The sequence below is a fragment of the Periophthalmus magnuspinnatus genome, chromosome 7 (assembly GCF_009829125.3).
Source record: "Periophthalmus magnuspinnatus isolate fPerMag1 chromosome 7, fPerMag1.2.pri, whole genome shotgun sequence".
Lineage (NCBI taxonomy): Eukaryota > Metazoa > Chordata > Actinopteri > Gobiiformes > Gobiidae > Periophthalmus > Periophthalmus magnuspinnatus.
In genome coordinates this window covers 13,727,212-13,753,849 of record NC_047132.1, presented here as the reverse complement: position 1 = coordinate 13,753,849, position 26,638 = coordinate 13,727,212, and the positions used below count along the sequence as shown (strand labels likewise).

The following is a 26,638-nucleotide window of genomic DNA, read 5'->3' as shown; positions in this document are numbered from 1 at the left end:
CGAACATGGTGTTCGTTATGGACAAACTGTGGCTAGCACAGAAGTCCAATGACAGAACACCGCATTATTATATTTTGCAAATGTCCTATGCCAGGCTCCGTACAAGACACATCGCTAAATATTTAGATTTTTTACTCTGATGCTCTTTACACTACCACCTCAGATAGGCTGGAAATATTTTATATTTACTATATATTTTTAATTCTTGTACACAAACAAAGTGTATAGCTGTGCCTTATCTGGAAGTGGCGTAAAAATGCCCATTATGGCAAAAAAGCCATACTGTGGTTTTAACACCTTGGTGCTTCACTATTAGCCTATAGTCCTTTGTTAATCATGTTGTGGAATAAATACACATTCAACTTTGTATTTTCTATGTTTTTATTAACCAGTGTTTCTGAAAGCATATAAAATACTCTTCTAAAAATGCAAAGGTAAGAACACATTTGTTTCACATAAAATTCCCCAAAAGCCCATAACTGTAATAACTCTGTAAACATGTGTTTTCATAAGAGGTAAAATATAGAACATTAAGTCTGACACAGTTATGTTACAGTGAACTCCATCGTCGTCACAGTCTGTTCAACTTTGGGACATTTTGAGGCAGTTAAGGTTATAAAAAATACATAGATTTCTGTAAAACAAAGATATTAGGCTTTAATGCAGTGCAGTACATAAAATAAACATTATAAACATTATAAACATGATGACACAGTTCAGTGCGAGTGAGACACATGTTTAAATACTTTGGATCACTTAAGTGTCTTTTTTGTTACAACCTCATACTCTGTTTCAACACTTTTGGACATATTTATGATTAACTTAAAATAGTATATGTTAAAGTGACTATGACAGGTTGGACTGCTCATTTCACCAAAAGCAGCTAAGATCAAGTATTTAGGATTTTACAAAAAGTTTGGCAAGTTTTAGGTTTTAAATTTTACTTCCTGGTTCTATAGTCCAATCATATTTAGTACAGATGACAGCACCACACTCTATCGGCCAATCATATTTAACACAGTTGTGTCTTGTTGTTGTTTTTGTTGTAACAGTGAGCTCTTGGCTCTAGTCTCTAATAGAAATGATCAGGTTCAACAGTTCTGACTTTGCCTTTCGAATATTTCATGGTAAAGTTCAGTGTAATCAGTAGAAGTGTGTGTGACTTCTCACCCCATCTGGAGTATAACATCATCACATTCTACAATCTGAAAAACATCAACCTGTTACCTAGGAACCATGTTTTACACTTAACTCAGAAATTATTAATTAACAAATAAACATATAAAAAACACCTTCATTTAGTGGAAATAATGTATAAAGTATCATGTGTTTCTTGTGTAAATTGTGCAGAATTCTTTAAAGTGTGTTTTCATCAGAGTGATGTTTTCAGTGTGATGTCATCAGTTTGTCATTTTCAACATTTTTCTTTTTGCAAATTGCCTCTTGATCATTTATATTTCCAGCAGGTTTTATTCACCATCTCAAAAAATGAAAGAATCCTAAAAACCTGTCGTACTCACTTTAAACTTAACTTTATTCTGTCCTTTGCGTTGTGTTTATTGCCCTCTGCTGGTTACAGGGAGGATGCTCCGAAGTGAATTTCAGTTGAAATGATCCAAACGAGTCCAAAGAGGACAAACAAACTTTAAAACCACAGAGGAGCAATTTCTGTGAAACCTTAAGGCCAAAAGTAGAATATGAGACTTTAATAAAACACTTAGTCAGATGTTTAAACACTAAAACTGTAGAGTCCTTCTGTAGTGTCTGTATCTGTGACACGTGTGCAACAACAACAACGACGAGACCAAAATGAGTCAGAGAAAATACAACATCAGACCTCCTCCTCCTGACTCTCTTTCTTTCTCTCCTCTTTTCCTCTTTCTCTCCTCACTGCTCACTTCTTCCTCAGGGCTGGTACCCATAGTACGGGTCTTCTAAGGAAAGGAAAGAAACATGAGCACAATTTAAAATTACATTTATCCAAAACATTTGAAGACATCATCTAGTGGGGCAGAGCTGGTGGAGCAGAGTGTGTCCCTGTCACTATCATGGTGATAAAATGGTTAATCACTATGGCAACAGCCCTCAGTTTTCATCATTCTGAAACCTGTGGATTATCCAATTATGTTTTGATTAAACATATTACACAAGTGAGTTTTAATCCATGTTCTAATGCTGTTCCCTCCTCAAAAACAGACCTAGTGTTGTGTTTTGTTTCATTCACACGTTTGAGTAACCTGTAATTATTAGTCTGTCTACATCTCCAAAGCTCAAAATGCTCTGTTCCACCTTGTGATGTCATGAAGTGGTAGTTTTCAAATTAACAGCTCCTTTTACCTTTAGTTCAGTAGAGATTGGCAATTCCAGGTCTGAAATAATCCAAATGATTCTAGTGAAGGTGTGTGGAGTTTAACAACACAGTGGAGCACTTCCTGTATTACCACATGACATCACAAGGTGGAACACAGTGGTTTCTGTTTGAGAGAAGCCTAAATATGCAGGGTTTGTGTGTTAAACATGTGTGAATGAAACAAAACACAACTCCAGGTCTGTTTGTGATGAGGAAACAACATTAGAACAAAGATCAGAAGTCAGAGTCACATGGGCCTTTAACCAGTTTTATGAAATCAAGAGCCCCTGTGACTGGACAACCAGAACTTGTATCTGCAGGTATAACTCACCTGGTCTCTGGCCGCTCCTCTCACAGCCTCCACTGCTGTCACAGACGCCTGGGGGTCCCTGCTCTCCGGGCTGACCCTGGGACCCGGACCCTCCATCGGGACCCGGCCTGCCTTGCTCCCCCTTTGGCCCCGGGTCTCCCAGCTTCGACTCCCCCACAGGACCTGAGCACGAGGAGACAGGAGTGAAGGGTTGGGAATAGAACCGGGGGACCTACTCACTGTGGGGAGGTTATTTACCTGCAAAGCCTTTAATTCCTGAAGGGCCCTGAACATTAGGCCCAGGATCCCCCTTTGGCCCGGGCAGCCCCCTCCTCCCTGTGAGTCAGAGTCAACACAAAATATTACAACGAAATAAACACATGAATATGACACGTGAAGGTGAAACGTGAACATGACATGTGAACATGAAACGTGAATATGACAGAGACACAAGGTTAACAAGATTCCCAAAACAATCCACGAGAAATGAAACTGACTGTCCTTAAAAAGACCTGGTCAAACTATTCATATCTTTCAGCATGTTCCACAATGTAACTTTAAATCATCCCTGTTCAAACTGTTCTGTTCAGATCTTTTTCTTTTAAACTCTTTTTATTATAGTTTTGCAATATAAAAAACAATGTCTCCCTTAACATATTTCTTTGTTTTATATTTATAAATCAGCTTGAGACATGAGTGCAAAAAAACAAATAAAGAACATTCAAAATAATAACGATAACAACAGAACTAAATACCTGCACAGTTATTAACAGAATAATAGTAATTATACATACATATATGCTGCCAAATGGCACAGTTTAACAGAGTTTATTTGCAGATACATGAATGTGAATGAAGGTAGACAGAGCAGACAGTTGGGAGCAGTGTCATAGGCAGTAATCTTGGAGCAGATCATGGGTCGCAGGGTTAGAGGCTGGGGTGTTCGTACCGGACATGGAGAGCTGGGTCGGAGACGGAGGTGCAAGTGGCTCCAAGGATTGGGATCACAGTTGATACACGGACGAATAAACTGGAACGTGACATTAAGGACGACCCTTGGAAATACCGGGAGATGACTAGACGATCTGGCCCCGAGTGTCGGGTCCTCAGTCCTTTTATCCTCACAAGTGCAGCTTGATTGCTTGATCAGAAGCAGGTGTGCGGAGGCGGTACCAGAGTCTCTAGTGAGATAGGGAGGTTGTTTAGTCTTTTAAGTTGCTGATCCGTTTGTTGATAGAGGATCTCAAAATTTAGCTTGAAGAGGCCTGACATTTCCTTCGTAATATTTATTCCCAAATACCGCAACCGCTACCATAATGCCCTTGGTCTCATGTGGCAGTGGACTTTGTGACCAGTCTTCCCCCATCTCAAGGTAACACAGCCATTCTCAAAATTGTTGACCGGTTCTCCAAAGCAGCCCATTTTGTCACCCAACCAAAACTCTCGACCACCAGGGAGACTGCGGACCACATAACCAACCATGTGTTCCGACTTCATGGAATCCCAAAAGCTATTGTGTCGGGCTGAGGAACGCAATTCACAGCTCAAGTTTGGCATTCCTTCTGTGAGGGCTTGGGTGCATCGGTGAGTCTTACCTCTGGCTTTCACCCCTAGACCTATGGATAAACTGAGTGGGCCAATCAAGACCTAGAGTCTGAGCTACGCTGTGATGTTTCCTCCAGTCCCTCTACCTGGAGCACAGTTTTGCCGTGGATCGAATACTCCCACAACTCCTTGGTGAGTTCTGCTACTGGTCTATCCCCTTTTCAAGCCTCTCTAGGGTACCAGCCTCCACTGTTACTGTCTGAAAAGAAGGCTTTGGCAGTGCCCCCTGTTCAACACCACTTCCAATGCTCCCACAGGGTCTGGAGCAAAACTAGGGCAGCCCTTCTCCAATCCAGGGTCAGGATGAAGGCAGCTGTGGACAAGCACCGTTCTCCTGTTTCTCAGTATCAGCCAGGTGAGACAGTTTGGCTCTCCTTTAAAAATATCCCTCTAAAAACAGACTCCCGGAAACTCTCTCCTCAATTCTTGGGGCCTTTCAAGATTACCAAAATCATCAGTCCGTCTGCAATACGCCTTCAACTCCCTCCTTCCCTCTGCATCCACCCTGCATTCCATGTGTCCCAGCTTAAACCCATTCGGTCCAATGACCTAGATTTTGGTCCACTGACCAAAACCTCAGATATTTGATCCTTAGGGCTGTGAGTGTAGATAATGTTGAACAATCTTCTAATGTTAAATAATAATTGTCTGTCTTTAATAAATCCAGCCTGATCTGGAGACACGTCCACCCCAGACACGTCCTCCAGCTCCTCCGGTGGGACCCCAAGGCGTTCCCAGGCCAGCCGAGAGACATAGTCCCTCCAGCGTGTCCTGGGTCTTCCCCGGGGCCTCCTCCCGGTGGGACATGCCCAGAACACCTCCCAGCTTTTTGAGTTCTGCATACTATTAATTGCCTGCTTTATTTCTTCATTTGAAATAGATTCTTCTAATAGTTGCTTATCTTCTAAGCTTAGGGTAGGTATTTGAATGTTATCAAATTATTGAATTGCCACCCTTTGTTTGTTGGACTGCGTTCCATCTCTATCTGGAGCTGAAACGGGTTGTGATCAGATAGTATCATCGTGTCATAATCACTGTGTTTGATTTTCTATACATATGCGTAGAAGAAATCTATTCTAGAATATGAGTGATGGACTGGGGAGAAAAATTAATATTTTCTTGCACTAGGAGACAAAGCTCGAAATGGGTCATATACACACGGACAAAATTGATGGTACCCATCAGTTAATGAAAGAAAAACTCACAATGGTCAGAGAAATAACTTGAATCCGACAAAAGTAATAATAAATGAAAATTCTATTAAATTTAACCAATGAATGTCAGACATTGCTTTTCAGCCATCCTTCAACAGAATTATTTTTAAAAAATAAAGTCATGAAACAGGCCTGGACAAAAATGATGGTACCCTTAACTTAATATTTTGTTGCACAACCTTTTGAGGCAATTACTGCAATCAAATGATTCCTGTAACTGTCAATGAGACTTCTGCTCCTCTCAGCAGCTATTTTGGCCCACTCCTCATGAGCAAACTGCTCCAGTTGTCTCAGGTTTGAAGGGTGCCATTTCCAGATGGCATGTTTCAGCTCCTTCCAAAGATGCTCAATAGGATTTAGGTCAGGGCTCATAGAAGGATACTTTAGAATAGTCCAATGTTTTCCTCTTATCCATTCTTGGGTGTTTATAGCTGTGTGTTTTGGGTCATTGTCCTGTTGCAAGACCCATGACCTGCAACTGAGACCAAGCTTTCTGACACTGGCCAGCACATTTCTCTCTAGAATCCCTTGATAGTCTTGAGATGTCATTGTACCCTGCACAGGTTCAAGACGCCCTGTGCCAGATGCAGCAAAGCAGCCCCAGAACATAACAGAGCCTCCTCCATGTTTCACAGTAGGGACAGTGTTCTTTTCTTAATATGCTTCATTTTTCCGTCTGTGAACATAGAGCTGATGTGCCTTGACAAAAAGTTCCATTTTTGTCTCATCTGTCCATAGGACAGTCTCTCAGAAGCTTTGTGACTTGTCAACATGTAGTTTGGCAAATTCCAATCTGGCTTTTTATCATTTGTTTTGTCAATGGTGTCCTCCTTGTCGTCTCCATTAAGTCCACTTTGGCTCAGTGACGGATGGTGCGACCTGACACTGATGTTCCTTGAGCTTGAAGTTCACCTTTAACCTCTTTAGTTTTTCTGGGCTCTTTTGTTACCTTTCGTATTATCCTCTTTGATTTCTCTTCAATTTTCCTCCCTGCGGCCACGTCCAGGGAGGTTGGCTACAGTCCCATTGATCTTAAATTTCTGAATAATATGTGCAACTGTAATCACAGGAACATCAAGCTGCTTGGAGATGGTCTTATTTTGCATGTACAGTAGTCTATGATCTTTATCTTTTAGATGAGTTTCCTGTAATTTTTTGAGATGAGAAATATTTCCTGTGCTCCATGGAGCACTTTACAATTCCATGAAATAAGTGTTACCAGATTATATTGGGTTGCCGAACCCATATTACCTACACTAATCATAAGTATATAAAGGTGTATAAATACCTTTTAACCTTTTTTAAGACCTCCTCCATTATGTAACATACTACCATCTACCACAATAGCACAAATGAAGTTCTCTTCACCAAGCACCCTCACAAGAAACTTGGCCACAAAGCTGGTTGTGTGGTTTGCTTCCCAGCCCTCCTCAACACCCACTATTCGGATATTTTGCCTGCGGCTTCTATTCTCCAGATCTGTGCGCTGTTTTTGTAGCTCCGCGTGCAGTATCCCCAGTGAGGTGGGCCCCTCCTCATTTACAGGTCCAGCATTAAGAGAGTTAGCATTAGTTTTAGTAGCCTCATCTTTATCCCCGAAGGAGAAGGTGAGTAGCTCCACATCTATGGTTGTTTGTGTATACCGCTTTTCTTTTCTAGTGTCCATCTTCAGTATCTTATTTGATTTTCATATAATGCTTGGGAAGTGAAATATTAATGATTTGGTTTCAGAGCTAGTTCCTGGTGCTGTTTACTCCATGCAAAGTCATTCTGTTTAGATGTTTAACCATGTTCTAATCACTTCTTCTCATTGAGCCTCTGAAGTTGTATTTGGAGTAATACATATTTGAGTAATCTTTAATCTCATTTTAAACTTCATTTTGTCGATTTATCCGGGTTTTCACCTCCACCAGGACACGCCCACTGTGAAGTACGTGCCCACTGTGATGTTTGCATATCTTTCTCCATTTTTACTTTCTAATTGGTAGGACTCGTAGGATTCGGAAGTGTTGCAGTCATTTTGGTACAGATGAAAAAAAAAAGGGCTGCTCGCTAGTGTGACGTGCCGCTATCCATAGGGGGTGCCGACAGTATGCGGTGCTTTGTTGTGATGATGTTTACGGTGACGTCAGCTCCCATTGGCAGTGTGAGGGAATAACAGCCATTTTTTTAGACTATTGTTTAAAAATGCACTATTCATTTCAATACTAAGGAATTCACTCGATACCAACACCAATACCAATGCCGATACCAATACCACAATGATAAAAATGCTCCTTTTGTAGTGACAGAATGACACAAACTGTTCAGGAGCTTTTTGTTCATGACATTTTTACAGAAAGATTTAGTTTCCAGATTATTTTTGTATTGATGAATGTCTGAGCTTGGATTCTTTTCACGATCCTGATGCTGTGTTCAGCCCGCGGGGTCGGGCGGAGTATACACTAGAGTCTGCAGTGGATGCATGTCTAGGCCTTCGTTTCTGTGGCGCGTTTTCAAGCATCAGCCAATAAGAGCCCACACTCCAGTGACGCAGTGATGTCATTATCCAAAAGAACGAGAAGAAAGAGCATAGTAATTACAGATATTAAACTGCACTGACCCTGCTCGCCTGGGTACCCCGGCCGGCCCGGTCTCCCCCTGGACCCCGCACTGCCCTGGGGCCCTCGGGAGCCCGGGGGACCCCTGCCTCCGGGAATGCCTGGTTCTCCCGGAGGTCCAACTGGCTCCTGGAGGGGGGCAGGCTTACGGCTCATGTCGTTTATGAACAGGTCCAACTTCAGCACCTCCTCTGGAACAAGAGAAGAGACAGTCAGAAAAGTGTATCGCCACAATACAACACGGAGAGAGGGTCAGAAAAGAGAGACAGAGAGAGAGCTAGAGGGGTTTGGGTCAGACACAATGGGGGCAGAAATTGGTTATTGATGATAATCAATGACACAGATCTTTTGATTTTACATTTATTCTGTTTCTAATCACAACACTGATTTAAAACTTGTTTTTCAGACTGTAGAATCATATTCCAGATGGGGTCAGGGGTCCGAGATTGTAGAGTGTGATGATGCCATACTCCAGATGGGGTCAGGGGTCCGAGATTGTAGAGTGTGATGATGCCATACTCCAGATGGGGTCAGGGGTCCGAGATTGTAGAGTGTGATGATGCCATACTCCAGATGGGGTCAGGGGTCAAAGACTGAGGGGATGTGATGATGTCATAATACAGATGGGGTCAGGGGTCAGAGTCTGTGGAGTGTGATGATGTCATACTCCAGATGGGGCCAGGGGCCAGAGACTGTAGAGTGTGAGCTTTGAGGAGCAACTGAACGCATCTCGGCCCTGACACTGATTTTACCTTTAACTGTAAAAAATAATAAAACAAAAACTGACAAACTCACTGTGGACCATCTGCTCACAGGCTTCCGTGACAATCTGGTAAATCAGAGCCATGGATTGAGGCTCGCCCTAGGACACAAAGGGTTAAAATGCACTCAGAACATAAACAGAACATCAACAGAATAAACAGAACACAAACAGAATGCAAACAGAACACAAACAGAATGCAAACAGAACATAAACATAACATAAACAGAAAGTAAACAATATAAACAGAACACAAACAGAACAAACATAATGTAAACAGAATGTAAACAGAACATAAACAGAACACAAACAGAATGTAAACAGAACAAACAGAACATAAACAGAACACAAACAGAACAAACAGAACGTAAACAGAATGTAAACAGAACACAAACAGAATGTAAACAGAACACAAACAGAATGTAAACAGAACACAAACAGAATGCAAACAGAACATAAACATAACATAAACAGAAAATAAACAACAAACAGAACACAAACAGAACATAAACAGAACAAACATAGTGTAAACAGAAGGTAAATAGAAAAACAGAACACAAACAGAACAAACAGAATGTAAACAGAATGTAAACAGAACATAAACAGAACACAAACAGAATGTAAACAGAACAAACAGAACATAAACAGAACACAAACAGAACAAACAGAACGCAAACAGATCAGAATGCAAACAGAACAGAATGCAAACAGAACAAACAGAACACAAACAGAACAAACAGAATATAAACAGAACAAACACAACACAAACAGAATGCAAACAGAACACACACAGAATGTAAACAGAACACAAACAGAACAAACAGAACACCAACAGAACAAACAGAATATAAACAGAACAAACACAACACAAACAGAATGCAAACAGAACACACACAGAATGTAAACAGAACACAAACAGAACAAACAGAACACCAACAGAACAAACAGAACACCAACAGAACGTAACTCCATACACCTTCACTAGAATCAGTTTAATTATTTCATCTGTGGAATTGCCAATCTCTACTGAACTAAAGGTAAAAGGAGCTGTTCACTTGAAAACTTCATGATATCACAAGGTGGAACAGAGCATTTTGAGCTTTGAGATATAGACAGACTAATAATTAAGGGTTACTAAAACATTTCTGAATGAAACAAAACACAACTCCAGGTCTGTTTTTGAGGAGGTAACAACATTATAACATAGCTTAAAGCTCACAGGGTCAGACTGTGATACTGGAACTTTAAGTATAAATCATTCTAAACACTGTGTTTTTCTGTGGCTGAGATGAAAGGGTTTTACTTGCCTTCTCTCCGCGCTCGCCTTTGTTGCCGGGCAGACCCTGTGAATGCACCGTAGACCCTTTATACAAGTACAGTTTTAATAAACATAAACTTTAAATATATTAGTTATGATAAACATAAGCTTTAAATATATAAGTACAGTTATAAAAAACATAATGATCTTAACATAAGTTCAGTTATAATAGATATAAACTTGAAACATTCTGTGCTGTTTTTACCGTGGGACCCACCGCCCCCCCGGGGCCCCTCTCCCCCATCGGCCCTGGGTGTCCTGGGATGCCCTGGAAACCCTGAACACAAAGTGAGAGATTTAAACAAAGAGGTAAAAACTCTATAAACTTTATATAAACTTTAGGTCTTGTTTAAACCCGAGCTGTTCTCACCCGAGGTCCTGTGAGGCCGGGGGGTCCAATTGTGCCCTCTGCGCCCCGGATGCCCTGGAGGGGAAGAGGGGGCATAGATTATGCATGTGCGTTTCTGTGAGTTATGTGTTTGTGTGTGTGTTGTGTGTCTGTATGTGTGTTAATGTGTTTATGTGGGTGTGCATGTGTCATAACCTTTATTTTCCTGTCAGGTGCTTCCAGCTAACCTCACGTGTGATTGGTCAAAACAGACCATGTGATTCTGTGTTCATGATTATCAGTGTGTTTCTTTAGATTAATGACATGAGCTGATTCTGACAGACCTGATATGTGTATATATATTTGCATGTGTTTGTGCGTTATAAGTACTCTGCCCTGTGGGGGGGCTCTCACCTTGGGTCCGGGGATCCCCTCTTCTCCCTTTGGTCCTGGGGGTCCCTGAGGTCCCTTTAAAAACACAGCATAGCCTGAGTCTGTAGCGAAAACACTGGAACATTTTTTGTTTAAATTCACACACAATAAAAACAAACCTGTTCTCCCATCTGCCCGGGGTCCCCCTTCTCCCCCCTCGCCCCCGGTGGACCCTGAGGAACAAACAAAATGGAGCCACCTTCAATAACACTGAAAGTAATGTAAGCTCAGAAGTGTCACAGAGAGAGAGTCACTTTTTAAAACATCTTAAAACACAATGACAAACTGTGAATCAGATTAATAAAAACATCAGTTCATTCACACAAGGAATTATATTTGAAAAAACAAAACAAAACAAAAAACAAACAAACAATGGAACATGTAAAGCTACAGTCTGTAACTTTGTGGAGGTGTCACCTGCATGTTTCAATGGAAACAAAACGTCAAAGCCATACTTCACTCACAGTTTTCCCCTGCACCGTGAGACCCTGAGGCCCTCTGCTGCCGACGGGCCCCAGACCCCCCTCTAGACCCGGGCCCCCCGCCGGCCCCGCCTCTCCCTGGAACACAACATCACATTATGACACAAGTACACCATCAAAACATCACAGTACTGCACACACCATCAAAACATCACAGTACTGCACACACCATCAAAACATCACAGTACTGCACACACCATCAAAACATCACAGTACTGCACACACCATCACAACATCACAGTACTGCACACACCATCAAAACATCACAGTACTGCGCACAATATCACAGTACTGCACACGCCATCAAAACATCACAGTACTGCACACACCATCACAACATCACAGTACTGCACACACCATCACAACATCACAGTACTGCACACACCATCAAAACATCACAGTACTGCACACACCATCAAAACATCACAGTACTGCACACACCATCAAAACATCACAGTACTGCACACACCATCACAACATCACAGTACTGCACACACCATCAAAACATCACAGTACTGCGCACAACATCACAGTACTGCACACACCATCACAGTACTGCACACAGTGTACACTGCACACTGCACACTGCACACAGCACACAGCACACAGCACACAACACTGTGTAAGGCTCAACATGTCCTCTGCATCTGACCCATCTTAAAAGGTTAAACCTCAGAACCAGAACTTCAGACTGGGCTCCTCACAATGACACTAAATAATTTAACTAAACAGTGCAGAATAAAGTGGACGAAATATAAAGTAAAAAAAGCACAATACGCTCTTAGTCAGAACAGAAAGACCCAGGGCCTTGTGGCCGACAGGGGGTAGCCACTCTGCCAGCGCTCACAGAGACACTCACCTTCACTCCCTGCTCTCCCTTCTCTCCTTTCTCTCCACGTGGACCTGGTCTGCCCTGAAGAGAGTAACACAGGTTAAACCAGAAGTCCAAACTATGGCCATATTATTATTTTATAATTTATTACTGTTATAAACAAACTCTCTGAGGTGATACAGACTTAACATAAATGTCCCAATGATGTAGGTTTGCAGCACTCACGCAAACCTACATCAGTGCAATAGATTGACTTCACTGTCCTGTGTCTGTGGCCCTCTGTTCTGTGAGTTTAAATTAAGTTTAAACATGTGGCCCTCCGTTCTCTTTGAGTTTAAATAAAGTTTATATATGTGGCCCTTGGCTATGGGAGTTAAAATAAAGTTTATAAATGTGGCCCTCTGTTCTGCGAGTTTAAATAAAGTTTAAATTTGTAGCCCTCTTTTCTGCGAGTTTAAATAAAGTTTAAACTTGTGGCCCTCTTTTCTCTGTGAGTTTAAATAAAGTTTACATCTGTGGCCCGCAGTGGATAAAGTCTGGCCCCTCCCAATTAAAGTCTAAAATGAACTGTTCTAATTTAACAGAAAACAGGTCAAACATGCTAATCTGGGGTGAGGGGTTTAAATGGTGATATCTGTGGTCTTAATCGCACTGGTCTGGGTTCGTACGTTGTCTCCGGGGGGTCCCGGGGGTCCGGGCATATCCGAGGAGCAGGTGCAGGAGTAGGGCTGGCCGGGGCAGCTTTCCTCGTCTCTCTGTGTGACAAACAGGAAACAGAATAAAACAGTGTAAATTCTCTGGGTCTGTGTTAAATGTGACAATGATGGTGATGATGTCACAGTCTGACCACAGCGGGCAGGTCACAGCACGTGTCCTCTGAAGACCACGTCGTGTTACAGATGATCTCAAAACTCTGCAACTGGAACTGAAGAACACAGACACACGGAAATAAGAAAGAAACATATGTTTACACCAGAGAAAGAAGGAAAGAGAGAGGGAGAAAGAAAGAAAAGAAAGAGAGCAAAAGAGAGACAAAGAGAGACACATGGAAATATGAGAACCAGAGAAAAGAGGAGAGAGAGGGCGAGAGAGAAAGAAGAGAGAGAGGGAAAGAGAGGGTTAGAGATGGGTGGAGGTCACATGTTTAAACCATAGTCTGTATAAAGAAGTGGACTGAGGGAGTGGGACGTCACCCACACCCTCTGGCTCCAGTCAAATGAAACTCATTAAGAGTTGTAGCAGTGAGTATCATAGCAACCAAAGAGCAAATCAGAGCGAGGCTGTTGAAGGTAATGGCCCTTCCCACCTGCACCACTGGTTTGGCAGGGAGCGGAAGCTTAGCAGCGCTGTCAATCAAACCTGTTGCTAACACTAGTGGGAGTGACCTCAGGGAAAGAAGGTGCCTGATTTTTCTGCTATTAATGTTCACAGCTTGACTTACAGACACAATAGTGAAATAAAAACCCCAGGATCATGTAGAACGGGTTAATATGAATGTTTTAAGTCCAAAATGACGAGTCTGACAGCTGCAGTTACAGAGAGAGGGGACACAGTTTTTACACAGAAAGTGAATTGGAGCCGATGCAGCTAAAAGCACAGCCCATGATCAATTCCTGTTTGCAAGGCGGTAGCTAGCAGGTTAGCTATGTCCATTATATATACAGTCTATGCTAGCAGGTTAGCTATGTTTACTTATATAAACAGTCTGTGTGCTACCGGAGCAGAGCCACTCCTTGGGCCTCTGGTTCGGGTCAGTTTGCCCAACATCTCAAAGCCGTCTGTGGGCAGAGCACCAACTGGACGAGCTGCTCTCTCCCCGACACGCTCACAGTCTATGGAGAGAGAGACCGACACCTGGCTCACAGACAGGTGCACCTACAACAGACAGGAGCAGAGACAGGTGAGAGAGACAGGGACATCAGAGAGAGAGAAATGAGCACAAAAACAAGAGGTCAAAAATAAAAAAAACAAGCCATGACTAAAGACTAAAAGTGGAGGGAGCTGATGACACTGGAAAATTAAAAATAAACCGACTACAGAACAACAACCCGAAAAATCTTTGTAAAAGTCTGTGTGAAAGTTTTACACAATGACACACCAAAGATCTGTCAGTATTTAAATAGTCAGACTGAAATATTTCACCTCTTCCTGTTCACTTCGACTGAGCTTCAAAATTTAAGCAGTGAGGGTCCAGCTTCAGCTTCAGTCGCATATTTAAACAGTGATAATATTTAACCCCTTCATGTCTGAAGCTCCCGTAGAACGTATTTAAACAGTAATAATATTTAATCCCTTCATGTCTGCACCTTGTGGAAGCTCCCGTAGAACAGCCTGTGGACCTGAGGCTGGTCGAAGCTCAGCTCTTGGACCTCTCCTCTGTAATCTAGACTGAAGTACACCAGACGCTTCACCGTCGCTAAAACACAAAAGTATTGTGTCCTTATGGTCAGTATGGTGTTCTTTGGATGAAACTCAGCATTCTTTCTCCTCCAAACATGACATGTTGAGTTTTACCAAAAAGTAGAAGTTAGTAGAAAAAGTTACAGGTCTGTGAGAGCCAGAAATGTTGCTTGTTTGTAGGTGACCAAATACTTTTTTACCAAGAAATTTACCAATGAATTCATTAAAAATTCTACAATGTGATGGATTCTTTCCCCCCATTACGTCTCTTATAGTTGAAGTGAACCTAAGATGAAAATTACAGGCCTCGCTCATCTTTTTAAGTGGGAGAACTTGCACAATTGGTGGCGGACTAAATACTTTTTTGCCCCATTGTATGTATTGTAACTGAATTGAATACCTTTAGCTAATTATCTTTAAAGTAACAAGTGTATGTGTGGTGTTTAAATTAAAGGTAGACTAACTAAAAGACTAAACAAAACAAGCCTGGAATAGTTATGTTTAGTGCTTAGTTGCATATTGAAAAATTATTCGAAAAATTAATAAATGTGTGAATATAAACAAAATTATGGTGATATTAAATGACAAAAGCCCACTTTGTCACAGAGACTGAGGCAGTGTTTATTATGTAAAGAGAGTAAGACGGTATTTTATTATGTAAAGAGAGTAAGGCAGTATTTTGTTATGTAAAGAGACTCACGGTCCAGGACCAGCCCCATCTTGGGCTGGTGGTCAACGTCTGTGATCTGCCAAACAGCGAAAGGCTCAGGAGGCGTGTCCTGAAGGAGGCGGAGCGACAGGCTGAGGGTGTGGTCAGGAGACAGGCCCAGGGGGTGGAGCAAACTAAAGGGGGGAGGAGACAGGGGGTAAGAAGGAGGAAATGTCCCGCAGTGGGGCTTTAACCCTGTTGTAATGTCGTGTCCTCCTCACAGACTTCTCTGTATTCGTGTTTTGTTTTGTTCACACGTTTCAGTATTCCTCCCTTTGCACAGCTCACAACACTGTGCTACACCTGGCGATGTCATCAGGTGGAGATCATTTATCAAACCTGACTAATTCAGGCTCAAATGAATCACTTCACTTCAAAGCATGTTTTAAGCAAGAAGCAACTTGTTTAGCCACTGCAGTCCATGCGCCCTCTGTTGGCAGAGGGTGTTTTGTTCTAAATTAGGACTGAATAATATTTGTTTGTTTTTATGTACAAACACCAAAACAAGCATGAAGTATTTTTACGTTTGCTCTGGCTGCAGATTGCACTCACAGTCACAGGGTCAGGGGTCATGTTTGACCCTTTCAAAATAAAAGCTTTGACAGCACATGGGCTCAGTGAGAGCGAGGTGTTGTGTCTCCCATGTCTTATGTGTCCTACACCCGGTTCTATGGGTGCTCTGTGGGTTGTGTGGGTGCTCTGGGTGCTGTGTGTGTTTCGTGTGGGTGCTCTGTGGCTGCTCTCAGTGTTATGTAGTTCACATACCGGGTGCTCTGCGTGAGCTGGGCGTCCCTGTGCAGGGAATACGAGGGCAGAGAGGTGAAGACAAAAGGCTCAGCAGAGACTCCGTCCAGAGATGAGTGAGATGATTGAGTGAGACCGAACGCCTCCATCATGTCAAAGCCTGAAGTAATACGCACATATTATAGACCCGTACACACATACACACACATATGCACATGTATACACACACATACATATACACACACAGACACACATAAACAGGTTGAATGCCTCCATCATGTCAAAGCCTGAGACTCTTATCATTACATACGTCTGTGTTATGAAGATGCTTTTACCTTTGACAATCTTGTTTCTGATGGTGACCTCTGGACACACTGAAACACAAGAGGGCAGCAGAGAGCCACAGTTAATATGTAACACTTAGAGGAGGAATATTTTATTTATATATGTATGTATATATGTATAAATAAAAACAGGAGCAGTCACCTTCATTAGTAACGGGATAGAGTCTGGGGTGAACAGGGAGCCGAGCTGGAGCTGTAGCTGGAACAAAAACAAACAACAGACAGAGTGAGAAATTGAGAGAGTGAGTGAGAGAGAGCAAGTGAGAGGAGAGAGTGAGTGAGAGAATGAGAGAGGAGAGAGTGAAAGGAACAAACAACAAAGTGAGAGTGAGACAGACTGGGGCTTTAGTTGCAGTGAAAGTCGTTGTTTACATCATAAGAGAAAAACTGTTCTGTTTAAATGTGAGGTCTGCAGTGTTTCATTGTCCTAGAATCAGGAGCAGTTAGCATGCTAGTTGTTGTTAGCTTTACTGTGATGGTCTCTGAGAGTTGTAAAAAGTGCTTATAAACTCATGGTGAGTCATTAGCATGCTCTGATGCATAGAGTCAGTGAGGAGTTACTTAGGCCAAACTGTTCAAAATTAACTAGTTTTGTTTTAAAATGTAAAAATGAGGGACAGAGACTTTAAATGTTAGAGAGAGAGAGAGAGAGAGAGAGAGGAGGAAGGGAGAAGGTGAGAGGAGGAGATTAAAGCTTCACTGTGGGACCTGTGGGGTGCAGGATGGTGACGGCGGCGCCCTCTGCTGCTCCCAGAGTGCAGTACACACTGATGCGGTACAGTGTCTCAGGCTGCAGGCCAGAGAAACAGTGACTTGTGCTGGAGGCGTCCACACGCTGCTCCTCTATCTGTTTGTCTGGAGCAACAGCAAGTTTATTTGTATAGCACAATTCATACACAAGGTAATTCAAAGTGCTTTACAGAAAGACATTAAAATCATAACAAAACAAATCAAAACATAAATAATCACAAATAATCATTATAAAATTAACATTAAAAGAGAAGAGTCCAGATTAAAAACCTTTCAGTCATATGCACAGCTAAACAGAACCGTTTTAGCTGCATAAAACTGAGATGCTGATTCCCCATGCTTAGTCCTGATTCTGGGCACCAGCAGGACGCTGGTCCCTGAAGTCCTCAGAGTGCGAGATGGTTCAGATGGCACTAACATGTCAGATATGTACTTTGGTGCTAGGCCATGGAGAGACTTGTTCACAAGTAGAGCTGCTTTAAAGTCTATTTTCTGAGCCAAAGGAGCCAGTGCAGAAATCTGAGCACAGGACTTATGTGCTCGTACTTCCTGGTTCTAGTCAGGACCTGAGCAGCAGCGTTCTGGATGTACTTCAGCTGTCTTAGGGCTTGTTTGGAGAGGCCAGTGAGCAGGCCGTTACAGTAGCCCAATCTACTGGAGACAAATGCATGGCCAAGTCTCTCTAAGTCGGGTTTTGACAGTAGACCTCTGAGTTTTGCAATGTTGTTAGATCGTAAAAAGCTGTATATGTTACTGATTTGATGTGACTGTTACAATTCAAGACTGAGTCCATTATTACCCCTAGATTTCTAACATGATTTGAAGGTTTTAGACACTTAATCTATGTTTCTGTGGGCCAAAGACTATGCCTTCAGTCTTGTCTGAGTTTAGTTGGAGAAAGTTGTTTTTATCTGTTTTTATCTCATTTTATCTGAGACACATTTTTAAATTTCAACAAAGAACTCCGTGTTTTCTAGATAGGACTTGAGCCAATTTAGTGCCATACCAGAGATGCCCTCCCAGTCCCAGGATCCCATGATCAACAGTGTCAAAGGCAGCACTCGGGTCTAACAGGATCAAGACTGAGACTTTGCCTGCATCAGTGTTGAGGCAGATGTTATTTGTCACCTTGATAAGAGCAGTCTCAGTGCTGTGGTGGGGTCTAAAACCTGATTGGAAGACATCAAAGGAGTTGTTTATTTGGAGAAAGTTAATAAGCTGTTGGTAAACAACTTTTTCAAGGACTTTGCCTTAAAACGGCAGATTTGAGATTGGTCGGTAATGGATCAATATTGTGGCATCAAGACTGCTCTTCTTTAGGAGAGGCTTGATAACCGCAAAGCTCTTGGGAATGTTCCAGATTGAAGTGACATATAACTATGCAAGCGAGTGGTGACAGCAAACTGTTGAGCACAGACTTTAGAAATTTAGTGGGTAACACATGGAGGCAGCATGTAGATGAACTCAGATTGGTGACGATCTCTTGGACAGTTTTGTAAGTTACAGGTGCAAAGTGAGTCAGCTCTAAGTGTCTAGGTGGGTGCTGGGTTGTTATTTGCGTTGTAGAATTGATGGCATTTTTAATGCCCTGAACCTTGTCATTAAAGAATACTGCAAACTCATTACACTTAGATGTCGAAATTAGTTCTAAAGGCAGCGGAGCTGGAGGGTTTGTTAATCTGTTTAGTGTTGCTAACAGGACACGATAATGTCAGAAAAATACCTCTGCCTTGTTCTACATAAACTGTCGTTGTACCTGTACATCTTTTCTCTGTAAATCTCATAATAAACCTGGAGCTTTGACTTGCTCCATTCCTTTTTCCGTGCTCTGGAGTAATCATTCCTCCATGGCGCTTTCTGCTTATCTTTAAACATTTTAACCTTCATCGGCCCAGTGGTGTCCAGAACATTCAAAACACTCAAAGTCACAATGTTTAACAAATCATCAACATTAGAACATGAGGAATTTTCAAAGTGCATCATTTCCATGAACAGTGCACCTGTGTTATCATTTATGTGTCTCCTTCGAACAACTGTAGGACCAGCTGCTGGTTTGGGAATAACAGACAAGTTAAAGAAAACACTGAAATGATCAGACAGAGCAACATCCACCACATTGACATCTGAAATATTTACTCCTTTTGTAATGAGCAGGTCCAGAGTGTGTCCTCTGTTGTGGGTGGGCTCGCTGACATACTGAGTCAGACCAAAGGTTTCAAGGACAAAACTGAGCTCTTTAGTGTTTCTGTCAAACACATTATCCACATGTACATTAAAAACCTGTACACTGCATAGCAAGTTTCAGATTAGTTTCGGTAGGACTGGATGTTATCTTCTTACAGTGAACTAAATTTCTCTGATTGGACAGTCTAACTGTCCTTCTGTAGATATTGCTCTATTACAGGGCCTCAGCATGACATTATCTTTATCATGACTGTATGTCCTGGGACAGCAGAGGCCCTGTGTGCCCTAGCTCTTGGTGACAACAGCTCTGGGGGAAGACAGGGAAGGGCAAGCAGGGGGGAGTTAAGGTGAGGGACCAGGTGAAGGCCGAGGAGGCAGAGCAGGGGAGAGTTTGGGTGAAAGACAAAGGGGGATAGGTGGGTATGGGGAAGAGTTCAGCATAGTTGATGCCAGACCTCTTGATCGAGCTATATTGGGTGTGAGGGAGCCATCTTAATTCCTGATCTGATGAGGCTTTGTAGATTGTTGGGAAGGGCCATGGGTGAGGAGAGTAAAGAATCCCTAGAGGGAGTAGATGTAGCAAGGGGACCCAGGCCTGGTCTGTGGGTAAGGGAGGTGATGGAGGTGCTGCTGGGACTGAAACTTCTGTTGGGGCTGTCACAAACAAGTTCAAGGCCTGTGACGAGGACCCTGGGGGAAGTGACGCTGGAGATGAACCTTCACTTGGGAAGGTGGTGGTGCTGTTGACTTGTTCTCTGGGGAATTGGTGGTGCTGCTGAATCCCTCGCTGGGGGGTGATGGTTGTGCTGTTGGTGGTGACTCCTTTGCTGGGGGAGCCTCTGGCTGCACATGCGTTGAACAGCCTTGTGTTCAGCTGAAACAGCAGGGGAAATTTACTCATCTTCCGTTTGTCTATTCTAGGAAGAGGGCCAGTGATGAATTAAGATGAATGTCTTAATGTCCATTTTATCAAGCTTCTCAAATAATTTAATGAAATCCCTTTTCAAGATTTCAGTCTGTTCCATTCTGGTGTCACCTGCGCCCACCTGCACAACTGACTGTTTAACTCCTTGGTGTGTTGACAAAACCTTTGGCAGGAGTTTTGTAATCTCAAAAACAGTGTAACTGGGATAAGAGCATGTTTGCATTCCTCTCTGGCTAACATCTCTGATAGCACCATCTCCTAACAGCAGCGTATCTCTGACCTTGATATTTAGCACAGATCGCCTGTCTGCCTGCATTCTTTTGCCAACTTCATTGCTCTTGTTTTGTGACAAAAATCCATTTTCTGTGTGTATGTGAACATCAACATCAATATGTGACAGTGGTAAAAATCTGTTTGTAAGCTGTATTTTGGGTGATGTACCTATATTAGCATTGTCTTTTGTGTTGGCATTCTTGTCTTTACAAAGTTTTGGAAAAGACACCGTATCACTCAGGTTTAAGTTGAAAGTAGCATTTTTTTCACCCTCTTCTCTGAAAGTAACTGTGGGCTGCTTACCACTGGAAGTCACGGAGTGTGCGGGGAAGTCTTTTATCCGATTATAAAGCAAATATCCGTGCTTGTAGCTCATTAATTTATTGTTGATAGTTCCGACAGCGTTCACAGAAAGAATTCCTTTGGTTTCTTTCCCCGGACATGTTGCTGGCTCGTCAGAAATTTTGTTTAAAAATGTAAAAAATGATTTAAAAGTCTTGGTGTATTTAAAAGAAAATCATAATAAAATATACAAATATAAAACATATAAATATAACACACAGATACAGACAGCAGAAGTGTAAGGCTTAAAGGCACAAGGGCAGAGATAAAAGAGCATGTGTGACATTGTTATGGGCAGACTTGGGAATTCACATGAGGAAAATATTTCAAATATCTAGTTTTGGTTTAGTCCTGACAATGAAAGACAACAGTACCTCTCTTGGCCTGTGTGAGTGTGTTGCTAAAGGGGACAGGTGCAGTACCTCTGTTTGCCTGTATGACAATGCGGTATCCGTCCACCACAGACACAGGCCTCCAGGAAACACAAAGAGACGAGTGATCGGATCTGAGCACGCTCACACTGCTCACACGCAGACTGCCTGGGGGGGAGGGGGGGCAGAGAGAGACAGGATTATGTTGGGCAGCACTCAGGTGGTGACACTTGTCCAGGTTCAGTCACTGAACACTTCTGCAGTTAAACGTTGGTCTGTGGTGTAACCATGTAACCATCACGCGTGTTATGACACTGTGGGACTAGTCCACTGTAATGATCTGAACAGAGTTTGTAGTTTTGAGGGTCTGGGCCTAATGACGTCTCATTTGAGGTAAAGTGACAGTGGCACATTTCAGGTGGTTTCTTGTCTTATTTATAATAGTTCTGTGTAAACATGCTGTCAATCTGCTGCATCCATGTGCTCCGCCCCGCTCGCCTGTCTCCACTCCCTCAACTGTCTCCCCTCAGCTGTCTCTCCTCTCCTCACCTGTTTCCCCTCTTCTCACCTGTCTCCCCCTCCCCTCACATGTCTCCCCTTCCCCTCACCTGTTTCCGCTGTCTCACCTGTCTCCCCCCGCTCACCTGTCTCCCGCCTCTCACCTGTCTCCCTCCTCTCACATGTCTCCACCCCTCTCACATGTCTCCGCCCCTCTCACATGTCTCCCTCCTCTCACCTGTCTCCCTCCTCTCACCTGTCTCCCTCCTCTCACCTGTCTCCCTCCTCTCACCTGTCACCATTCTCTCACCTGTCTCTGCCCCTCTCACCTGTCTCCCCTCACTTGTCTTCCTCCTCTCACCTGTCTCCCCTCATCTCACCTGTCTTCCCCTGTGCCGTTCCACTCCCTCCCTCTCTGCTCCTGTACTCGGCGGTCACCATGATGCTGTAGCGAGTGTCCGGCTGTAGTCCCTGAAGCTCCACCCGCCTCTCGCTCCCCGAGACCAGCTCCTGTCCAGAAACAGACATCACGTGATTAAAGGTCCAGTATCACAGACTGACCCTGTGAGCTCCACATTCAGATGACCTCCTCAAAAACAGACCTAGAGTTGTGTTTTGTTTCATTCACACATGTTTGAGTAACACTTTATTATTAGTCTGTCTACATCTCCAAAGCTCAAAATGCTCCGTTCCACCTTGTGATGTCATGAAGTGGTGGTTTTCAAGTTAACAGCTCCTTTTACCTTTAGTTCAGTAGATATTGGCAATTCCATGGCTGAAATATCCAAATGATTCTAGTGTAGAACTCAGCTTAAATGTTAAACACGTGAATGAAAAAAAAAACTCAACTCCGGGTCAGTTTGTGATGAGGACAAATTAAAACAGAGGTCAGATGTCAGAGAGTAGAGTTATTGATACTTTGCAGAGACGTCACGCTGGGAGTGTTCTGTATGGGTGTGTATGGTGGAATATTCATCAGCTGCCATGGAGACACAATGCACACATTAGCAAACACTACCCTAAAAGTTTTAAGATAGTCTGAAAACTCAAAAATCCAAGCTGTATTTAAAGAGCTCATGTTTAGGAGCCTGTAATCTTTCCGAGCATTCATGTTCCTGTTTAGGAGTTTGATTTTACACAAAAAGGTGAGAGTAATTAACTGAAAAACTGTTGGCTAATGCCAATGCTAATCTTAGCTAGCTTGTGACTGTAATGTTATTTGAGAGGGACTTGAGAGACCACAAATCAGCTCACCTGTTATAATGCAAATAGGTCAGATCTTCATGGTCAAATTGTGTTAAAATAAAACTCAGATTGAAGTCTAACAAACTTCAGACAGAGCAGTGCCTACGGTTAGCATCACACCCCCATAGAATGTCGATGACATCAGCTGTAAAGTATCAGTATAGTCCCTTTCATTAGCTCCTCGTCTCTGTCCACGTACGATGGTGTCGTGGGCATCGGCTCCGCTCAGGGGGGTGTAGGTCACTCTATAATGCAGCACATGGGCGTTTGGAGGAGTCCAGCTGACCACTAGACTGACCGCTGTCTCCCCTGACACGGACACAGCACTTGGCCCCGCCCCTGACACTGAGAGAGGGGGGGAAGAGGGGGGAGGGAGAGAAAGGGGGAGAGAAACCGCAGAACCAACTTTTGTGAAAGCAAAAGAGAAAAGGAACATTTTTACATCAAGTCAGATTTACAATAAAACTGCAGATTTAAAACATCATCACTGCAGAGAGTAACAGTACTACACACTACTACACAGTACTGCACTACTTCACTGTGGAGTACCGCATAGAACTTATACTTACAGATGCAGTATTTTTCACAGTACTTATAGTCACTTGTGCCGTATATATTGCAGTATTTGTAGTACATATTGCAGTATTTGAAGTATATTTTGCAGTATTAGTAGTACTCACTGGTGCTGTATCGAATGGCCACAGCTTCGCTCTGAGCTCCGTCTGAGTAAAGAGCCGAAAGAGACACCTGGTACTCTCTGTCCTCCTCTGCACCCTCTAGGATCGCTCCCTCACTCCCTCCGTCCACAGAGAGCTAGAGACAACAACAGTCATCCTCTGTACTGTCACAACTCCTTTGCACCCTCACAACCCCGTCTGCACCCACGTGTCACCCTCTGCACCCTCACCACCTCCTCTGCACCCTCACAACCTCCTCTGCACTGTCCAGGATCGCTCCCTCACCCCCCCCCCCCTTCCACAGAGAGCTAGAGACAAGAACAGTCATCCACTGCACCCTCACAACCTCCTCTGCACCCTCACTTCATCCTCTGCACCCACACAATCTCCTTTGCACCCACACAATCTCCTCTGTACCCTCACTTCATCCTTTGCACCCACACAATCTCCTCTGTACCCTCACTTCATCCTTTGCACCCACACAATCTCCTCTGTACCCTCACTTCATCCTTTGCACCCACACAATCTCCTCTGTACCCTCACTTCATCCTTTGCACCCACACAATCTCCTCTGTACCCTCACAATCTCCTCTGCACCCTCACTTCATCCTTTGCACCCTCACTTCATCCTTTGCACCCACACAATCTCCTCTGTACCCTCACTCCATCCTCTGCACCCACACAATCTCCTCTGTACCCTCACAATCTCCTCTGCACCCTCACTTCATCCTCTGCACCCACACAATCTCCTTTGCACCCTCACAACCTCCTCTGCACCCTCACTTCATCCTTTGCACCCACACAATCTCCTCTGTACCCTCACTCCATCCTCTGCACCCTCACAAACATTCAGCCTAAGCCCCACCTCCTTCAGCTCTCCTCCACTCAGAGGGATCCATTTGATGAGGTAAGAGATGACATCATCCGCCGCCGCGTCCCAACGCACTGTGAGGTCACTGCCCGAGAAGTTTGTGACCCTGAGGTCAGAGGGCGGGGGCACCTTCACTGGAGAGAGAGAGAAGGTCAGGGAAGGCATCTGACACAATCTGACACATAGGGAGGGCATCTGAGACATAGGGAGGAGACACAGGGAGACGCTGGGAGGGCATCTGGGATATATTACATGTAGTGACGTTCCCGGTGGCGGCCGCAGACTCGCCCTGAGGAAACAGGGACTGGACTGAGACCTGATACTTGGACAGAGACGAAAGAGTCTCGACCAAGACTGAGTTTAGACCCGAGACTTCCACCTGGAAACATAAACAAACAAACAGACCAATAAATAAACAAAAATACATAAACATACGCACATTCACAAGTGTCATTTTCATACTGTCCGCGTGAGGTGGTAGCTGAAGTGGGTGTGCGCATGTGTTCACGTGGCTCTGTCAAGCTCAGGTCATGGAGATAAGTTCTTTGATCAGGTGATGGACTCTCACGTGGCTCATGGTGTTTGGCGTGAATGATGCGTGATGTGTGTGACCAGGACCAACCCAAAAGAGAAGTAAACACAACTAAATCAACAGCCACTGGGGGGGTGCTCCACAGAGCCACTAACGTGTGAAAATGATCACAGCTTTTTATTCACAGAGAGTAAAGTTTGTTTCATGATTGAGGGGCTGCAGTGGCTCAGTGTTCACCCACCAACCAGAAGGTCTGTGGTTTGAACCTTGCTATAATCAGTCCATACTCCAGCTGTGTTCTTGAGACACTTCATCCACCTCCCACCTGGTGGAGGGAGAGGCTAATTGTGCAGATTGTAGTCACAGCTGTCTTAGAGCAGAATTACAGTGAGTTTTACCTGTCGGACGTCGCTGCCGTGGTTGGTGCTCAGGGTGATGCGGTGCGCAGGCACCTGCCCAGCTCCTGGGGTCCAACTCACTCTCACCCGACTGTGGGACACCAGAGGAAAGGAGAGGGAGTGTGGGGGAGGCAGGGCGACTGAGGGGGGAGAGAGGAGAGAGACATCAGGTAAAGGAACAGCAATACCTGTCCCTCACCTGTCGGGTTCTCACCTGCCTGACTCTCACCTGACTGACCCTCACGTTATCTGACCGACACCTGTCTATTGGAATCCATCTCTACGGAGAAAGTCTTATGTAACTGTACTACTTGTATTGTTGTTGTACAAAAATATACTTTTGCAGTATACGTGTATACATATGCTCACATGTAGCGACTGCAGTGAGCGGCGTGCTCTGTGGATGTGTTGTGTACATATATATATATATATATATATATATATATATATATATATATATATATATATATATATATAAATATATATATATATATATATGTATATATGTGTGTGTGTATATATTCATGTACTCACACGTAGTAGCGACCGCAGTGAGTGGCTCGCTCGGCTCGTCGTCATACAGCGCGTACAGTGTCACAGAGTAGTCTGTAGAGGGCAGTAAATCCTCCAGAGTCACCTCAGTGAGGGAGGGGCTCAGCTTCTCCTGGAGGACACAGAGGAGAAGGCCTTGTCACCAAATGCAGTTTGAAGTACCCTTCAAAGTACCCATCCGACGAAGGGTACTCCTCCGTGTATATCTTGCCAAAATGGAACAGGCCTACACCACGGAGTGTACTTCAACCACTGCGCGCTTACGTTACGTCGCTTACGTTACGTCAGTTACGTTACATCGCTTACGTTATGTTGCCGAGTAACTGTGACGGCTGCTGACTAATGAGCTAAGGTGAAATAATTACAGTTTTATTTTTAATTATTAATTATTTAATAGAAGAAGAGTCAAGGTGTCGTCGTGGCAGCTGTTGTTCTGTATTTCTGTTTAGATTGAATGAAGTAATGAATTAATGTTTCCCTTTGAATATCAATAGGCAAATACGTTTGAGTTTTTCAAAATTGTAGATACTACAAAACTTTAACAAAATATACATTGTTAAAACTCTTTTTTTTTTCATTTTATTGCGTAGGT

The 26,638-nt window shown here is 43.4% G+C and overlaps 1 protein-coding gene across 1 annotated transcript in view; it reads right to left on the bottom strand.

Annotated features, from left to right (window-relative positions):
• Positions 1-1,757: 1,757 nt before the first annotated feature.
• Positions 1,758-26,638, bottom strand: part of LOC117372960 (collagen alpha-1(XIV) chain) — a 45,011-nt gene continuing 20,130 nt past the window's right edge. Inside the window, exons 14-42 of the mRNA XM_055223115.1 lie at positions 26,029-26,158; positions 25,495-25,634; positions 24,817-24,943; positions 24,559-24,698; positions 23,697-23,829; positions 23,216-23,361; positions 22,152-22,281; positions 21,325-21,441; positions 17,137-17,283; positions 16,571-16,627; positions 16,420-16,458; positions 16,106-16,244; positions 15,332-15,474; positions 14,538-14,647; positions 13,948-14,106; positions 13,079-13,156; positions 12,900-12,986; positions 12,259-12,312; positions 11,382-11,477; positions 11,037-11,090; positions 10,900-10,953; positions 10,528-10,581; positions 10,363-10,434; positions 10,147-10,182; positions 8,875-8,941; positions 8,082-8,270; positions 2,919-2,996; positions 2,682-2,843; positions 1,758-1,934 (exon numbers count right to left, since the gene is read on the bottom strand). Of these exons, the coding sequence (XP_055079090.1) occupies positions 1,906-1,934; positions 2,682-2,843; positions 2,919-2,996; positions 8,082-8,270; positions 8,875-8,941; positions 10,147-10,182; positions 10,363-10,434; positions 10,528-10,581; positions 10,900-10,953; positions 11,037-11,090; positions 11,382-11,477; positions 12,259-12,312; positions 12,900-12,986; positions 13,079-13,156; positions 13,948-14,106; positions 14,538-14,647; positions 15,332-15,474; positions 16,106-16,244; positions 16,420-16,458; positions 16,571-16,627; positions 17,137-17,283; positions 21,325-21,441; positions 22,152-22,281; positions 23,216-23,361; positions 23,697-23,829; positions 24,559-24,698; positions 24,817-24,943; positions 25,495-25,634; positions 26,029-26,158 (2,967 nt within the window). The 3' untranslated portion in view covers positions 1,758-1,905. The remainder of the gene's footprint in view (positions 1,935-2,681; positions 2,844-2,918; positions 2,997-8,081; positions 8,271-8,874; positions 8,942-10,146; positions 10,183-10,362; positions 10,435-10,527; positions 10,582-10,899; positions 10,954-11,036; positions 11,091-11,381; positions 11,478-12,258; positions 12,313-12,899; positions 12,987-13,078; positions 13,157-13,947; positions 14,107-14,537; positions 14,648-15,331; positions 15,475-16,105; positions 16,245-16,419; positions 16,459-16,570; positions 16,628-17,136; positions 17,284-21,324; positions 21,442-22,151; positions 22,282-23,215; positions 23,362-23,696; positions 23,830-24,558; positions 24,699-24,816; positions 24,944-25,494; positions 25,635-26,028; positions 26,159-26,638) is intronic.